At 51.7% G+C, this 6,204-nt stretch overlaps 1 protein-coding gene across 1 annotated transcript; it reads left to right on the top strand.

The window, feature by feature from the left end:
* Positions 1 to 4,836: 4,836 nt before the first annotated feature.
* Positions 4,837 to 5,942, top strand: LOC149355333 (uncharacterized). Its single transcript, XM_089576101.1, has 2 exons — positions 4,837 to 5,311; positions 5,392 to 5,942. The coding sequence occupies exons 1-2, from the start codon at positions 4,837 to 4,839 to the stop codon at positions 5,940 to 5,942; spliced, it is 1,026 nt and encodes a 341-aa protein (XP_089432227.1).
* Positions 5,943 to 6,204: the final 262 nt, after the last annotated feature.

Below are 6,204 nucleotides of genomic sequence, written 5' to 3'. Positions count from 1 at the left end.
CTCTCCAATGGCGCACTCGGCTACGCATTGTACTAGTTTTATTTGTGTGCATCTTTTTCATAAGATAAATATTCCTCGTTCCACCAAAAAGAAAGAGATTAAGGCCTAATGAACGAAATCCTTTGTGGGAAGTGCCTGACGACATGCACTGGTGAAACGAAAAGCAGAAAAATAGAATCAACGCAAGAACTTCGTTCAGAACTTCTTGATGGAGCGCACGGAGCTACCGGTCATCCAGATTGCAACTACCACAAAGGTACCCTGAGAACACGACCAAAATTTCAGTCCAAGTTTTAAGTGCCAACTCCAAGGGCCCTTCCTGAGCGTACGAGCCCAGCGTCTTCTCTCTTGGCGAACCTCGGCGAGGCGCCGATGACTTGAGCCTCTTTCGGGTTCCCCGAACTTTTCTTCGCAGTTTAATGGGTCCTTTCAGCACCCTCCAACCCCTTTTCTTCAAGGCTTGAAATTCTTTCCCTAGACTCGAGAGGGGGAACGAGCCAGCACCAGGGACATGGAGATGCATGCCCCTTGGAGTACGCGAAAAGCGCCGACGCTGAGCGCGTACGCCCAGGATGTGTCGTCGAGGGAAAGAATTTCAAGCCGAGAAGAAAAGGGGTTGGGTGGCGCTGACAGGACGAATTAAACCGCGAAGAAAAGTTCGGGGAACACGAAGCCATGAAGAAAAAAGTCCGGAGAGCCCCGCGGTCCTCCGACTGTTGTCAACCGGACCCCGCTTCCGACGCGTGCGCCAGCGCCCATGCGCTGGCGCCGATATCTAGCACGGACAGATATCGGCGCCTCGCCAAGGTTCGCTGGCGTCTCCTGCATTGCGCATGCTCATACCGGTTCCGGCATACGCCAAGAGCGCCGACGCTGAGCGCGTACACCCAGGAAGTGTCGTTTGGAGTTGGGGCTTTACACTGCGGCAATCCACTTCTTAGCTTACCCAGAACACAAACACTGGACGAAATTCCAAGACCTGCCTCATGCTGCGGGGAGCGACTCGCGGAAACGAAATAGAGAACAAGTGAGTGCATGGTATGACTCACGACAACACGAGGCGTCGCCACGCTCCTTCAAGAGTCCCTTCTCCTCCCTCCCGCAACCGGCTGCCCCCGCACCACGTAACAATTGTGCCCTAGAATGCCCAACACTCGTCCCTTCCTTCCTCACGCGCATCCGAATTCGCCTCTGCGTGTTGCGCATTTCCATAACTGCTGAGGTAGGAACCAAAAAGAATACGTCCACTTCCAAGAGACCTCTCCCGGCATACGTCATCGGCGCACGTGTCTGTGGGGTGGCGGGCAAACCATGGGGCTTCAGACCGGGAGGGGCACCAGGTGCTACTCATACCCTCGTCATACCAAGGCGTCTCTAATCGGTAGAAGAAAGGCGGGGGGAAAATGATCGACACATACAAAACCAGTTTAGAAGCAAAAGTGCGCGATTTTTCCCACAGGGACTTGTTCCTTTGACGTCATGCTCTTTGAGCAGGAGAGTTTCCTTTCTTTATTGCCCATCCTAACATATGTTCCCAGTTTTCATTCTTTTAAGATTCTTAACATAGTATTTGTATTGGCTTGGGCAGGACTGTTTAGTTGTTCCTTTTCTTCCCCTTCGACATCCTCTGACCTGGCTTTTCGCGATCAATTTTTTATTCGGTTTCATTGCATTTTGAGCAGGAAGATGAATCGTAAAAGAAAGCTGTGAGCGATAACGCAACTAATCTCCTACACTGGTAATATACAATAATTTATTTTTTTTATATATGATTACTGCACAGCTTCAAGAGTAGAGATGCAAACGCTCCTCAAAGGAGGCCCTCAAGCCAATGGCATCAACCGATTGACATGACTTCGCGGCTAATCCTGTTAATCCGCGGTTAAGGCTTTTGCACCTTCCAGCCACCTGCAATGCAACTGTTGGAGGTGCGGTGGGATTAACCGCGGCACCATGACAATCGACCGCTGCCATTCGCTGGAGTGTCTGCTTTGTCTGGCATTTGCCACTGAATTCTTGAGCTGTATCCAACTGTATGCAATCTCCCGACAGGCAGCGTAGCAATATGCTTCAGCCGCTATACTTACCAGTTATATGTGCCATTTATAAACTGCTTTCTTGCCGGGGCCCATATAAGAGCGCTTTTCCGTAGGACGGAAGTCGACAAAATTAAGTTCACCACTTTCTTCGCAACAATTAAACAAAGTTGGTGATATCTCGTGGTATAAGGGAACGTTGGTGACTCAAAAGCGCAGCCTCATTTCTGCAGTGATACCCCACAGATAGGATCCTGGCTATACATCATGCATGCATATGAAAGAAGTTTGAATGAAATAACACCAAAAAGAAGTCGCCTATAGCTTTCTTTTTTTTAATGTCCGAATGGTTATAATGCGTGAAATTGTTCATTGACACTAATATATTTTCGAGGTCTTGAAACGAAAACTCTTTATTAAAATCGGTTGGCAAAAAAAAGGTTCTGAACACAGGTTAAAACCCCAAGTCCAAACCCCAGTCACCTTATTCCGACAGCGCTACAAATCACTAATTTGAAAGCATCACAGATGGAAGCGACAGTTGACCTTCTAACCAGAGGCCATCTGCTGCTAGACATAATTCTGTATTATTCCCGACGACATGTAATAAGCTGAACAGGTACAGAACGTCTCCGAGTAAAGCTCCGTCAAACTTCTGACATCAGCATTAAGAGAATAAACTTACACACTTCCATCCGACAATACTTTTTGATGCCGGCCGCCTGGCTGCCGCTATGCTCTTCCAAAGTAACAAGAATAGCCAAATTCAAATGAGCTAGCTCTCATAGCCTTTTCTACTATGATCACAGACGCAAATAAACTTTTTGAATAATAGCACAGGGCTGACAATTCGCGAAGTTGCTCCACTACAAGCATTACGAACACCCACGAGTACTTTTTGTTGCTACGTTAATTTTCATCCTAATAACTTTATTTGTTTAAAACTCCGGTTCATACACTAGCTTCGAACTCTCGCATGTGTTCTTTTCTACAAGGCATAAGTTTCCTGACAAAAAGATAATCATCAAAATGGACGGAAATTCATCACTTTCAACCATTTCTGCAGCGTAACTAGCTACCAGGCGCCATCTTTCATATGTTAGGCAATACCAGGCTTCAGACAAAAAGGCCTCGGGAAGCTCCTGGATCAAAGGTATGACAGATCGACACACACCATTTTAAACAGCATAGAGTACCCAAAACCAGAGGTCATTTTCGATATCTATCTGTGTTACGGCGCTATACAGTTTTAAAGTCTGAAAAATGGGCAAAATTTGGCCATTTGGCCCCATCCGATAGGCAGTATGGTATAATATTCAAACACGCAGGGCCGCTCGTGTATTAATAGCACAGACCTGAAACTTCGGCACATTCCTCAGCTAAATCTATATTATACAAATCCCCGGGTCTTTTTTTGTAGGTGCTTTTGTTCAGGTTTTACAATGTTTTTCGTACCCCTTCCCATTCAGTTACGCGCCGTGTCGCCGCCGCTGCCGACAGGTGGCGCAAGTAGTACATGTCCCGCAAAGCTGGGCATGTAACGCCAAAGAGTCTCTGCTGAGCTTTTATTGTCGAGAGACATGAATACATGACTTCGTGGTGACTTTCTAATGTGTCACAAGGAATGCATGAACATGACACCAGAAACTCAACGCTCATTTTTGTAAGGGGAAACAGTGCGCGCGGTGATGACCTGCACGACGCAGATACGCAACTGGGCCTCACCCCCTTCTGTCGTGCGCGTGTGATTGTACTGTGACCTACCAGATCATCACACGCGTGCCACCTGTATATATATTTGTCATGTAGATATGTAAATAGATTTATTGACGGTGTACCCCTTCCCCTGTCCTTTCTGCTATCCCCTCACCCCTTTCCTTTCACTGCTACACACTGCCTGCTATCCTTTATTTCCGCTGCCCCAGCTCAGGTGCTTCCAGCCGCGATAGCAGATGCCGGGGTGGCAAAAATTCTTTTACCTTCCATATCAAATGTATAAATAGCCACTACTGCTACTACCCCCCTCAACACCAGCGAGCCCACTTTCCGACGACGCGGCACACCTGGCTCTTGTGTGTTGGCATGTTCGTTTTGTGGCGGCAGCGTGGAGTGGCATCCTTAAATGGGCGTCCGCAAAGAACAATGTTCCCAATGTTGCAGCGCCTCCGCACGCGCCTCTTTGAACAAGCATGCGTGGACGCTCTGTCAATGAGCGAGGCTGAGTTCTTGCGCAAATGGTCGACATACTTTATCGTCCTGCGCGGCGGTCGAGTATCGGCTTTCTTACTGCATTACTGACGTGCTCAGTGCTGCGTCACTGCGCATGTGCTTGACTCATCAGAGCATTAAGTTCATCCGTTTTGTTTTGTATTTTCTATGTCAACACAGAACAAAATAAACTTCTCTTTTTACACCTGGCTCCTGCATCGACGTCTCCTTCGCGTCCAGCGGCATCGAGGCAACCTGGCATCGAGCACCACTCTGGGGCTCAGATCACTACTCCGTCCTCATCGAGCCCACTGCTACAGAAGCGCGCGCTAAGCGCACCTACTCCATCGTGAACAGGAGCCGCTTCCGCAGCGAGGTTGATGCTGTAGCCGCATCCGGCGCGGTCCAGCCTGGTCCGAAGTGCGCTCGCAGAAACACGGCGCGCTGAGGTCCGGGCAGGCCAACCCACGCCCGATAACATGCTTCTCGACCTGCGCGCCAAGCGAGACCAAGCTGAACGACGCGCACGACGAATTCGCAGTGCGCGGAGACTCTAGCCGAGGCGGGCGCGTGGCCACTACAACTTCAGGCCATGCGGCGGGCGTTTCACCACATCGACAGATTACACCGCGCACCGGACGGCGGACCGCTCCTTCAGCGTTTGCGCAAATACCCACGTTCGCGCGTGGGAGCGGAGCGGCTCGAGTACGAGCAACTAACCAACGCCACGCCCCCATACGGCCTCTGTTCGCCCTGGCCTGCTGCCTCGGAGGTTCAGCGAGAGATCGTCGGCATCGCGGGAAAGCGGAGCACACCCCTCTGCGCTGTGCAGCAGCTGGCCAGAGCCGTCATACACGAGGAGCTCGAGGACCATCTCCTCGTGTTCACCGACGGCTCAGTGGCCCGCGACAGCTGCTCGCTCGCAGCGGCTGCCACCATCCCCGCCCTGCGGCTGCACAGCCAACAGCACACCACCTTCCTGGGCTCTTCCACCACGGCGGAGCTGATGGGGATCCAGCTTGGGCTGGACCTGCTGCTCACCTTCGTCCCTCCGCCGCCCTCAGCCGGCTGCAGACCAACGGCCGTGGAACCCCATTAGTGCGCGAAATCCGTTCGCGCATCGTGCAGCTAGCGCAGCTCCGATGAGCCGTGCGCGCGCAGTGGGTGCCCGGTCACTGCGGCATCGCCAGCAACAAGGAAGCTGACGAACTCACGACCGCCGCACATCAGCTGCCTCCCAGCAACCTTCCTCTTGCGCTGGAGGACGTGCGTGAGGTCATCCAGGATCATCTCCGACGGCAGCACCCCGATACCCGCATCGCAGGAGGTGAGCGCATTTTCTACATCACCGGCTGTCGCCCACTCACGCGGGCGCAGCGCGCAATGATCATTCGCTTGCGTATTGGATGCGCGTGGTCCGGGGAACGACGTGTGCATCACGGGTTCGCGACGAGTGCAGTGTGTTTTGGATGCGGTGAGGCAGAAACTCTTGAGCACTTGCTCCTTCGCTGCACCGCGTTCGCTGATGCCCGTCGCGACATGTTTGCGGCCTACAGGGCGCTGGGCATTCTTCCAGACGCTCTTTCTAAGCGATTGTGGCCGCAGGGCAGTGCGCGCACCCGCGAGCGAACAATGGTGAGCCCCTGTGCATTCCTGGAACAGACGGGCTTGACGTCCCACCTGTTCTCCGCCAGGTAGTTACGTGCTGTGACCGAACGCTCCACGTGTGCTACCTTGGACGATGAACAGCTGGACGCCCCCACTCCAGCTGTTGTGTGCTTTGTGTCGTGCGCGTGTGCTTATACTGTGTTCTACCAGACCTTCACGCACGTGCGACCTGTATATATTTATATTTATCATGTCTATGTGTAAATAGATCTATTGTCAGTGTACTCCTCCCCCTGTCCTTTCTACTATCCCCTCATCTCTTTCTTTTCGCTCCTACACTCTGCCTGGTATC

Source organism: Amblyomma mixtum, chromosome 3 (genome assembly GCF_055824585.1).
Source record: "Amblyomma mixtum isolate Tamu chromosome 3, ASM5582458v1, whole genome shotgun sequence".
NCBI classification, from domain to species: domain Eukaryota; kingdom Metazoa; phylum Arthropoda; class Arachnida; order Ixodida; family Ixodidae; genus Amblyomma; species Amblyomma mixtum.
This window is presented reverse-complemented; position numbering and strand designations above follow the sequence as displayed.

What these genes read in the sequence shown, in the direction of transcription:
- LOC149355333 (XM_089576101.1), top strand. Translation starts at nt 4,837, where the DNA reads ATGCGGCGGGCGTTTCACCACATCGACAGATTACACCGCGCACCGGAC. An exon ending in CCCTCCGCCGCCCTCAGCCG is followed by an intron (nt 5,312 to 5,391) that starts GCTGCAGACCAA and finishes AGCTCCGATGAG; the next exon opens with CCGTGCGCGCGCAGTGGGTG.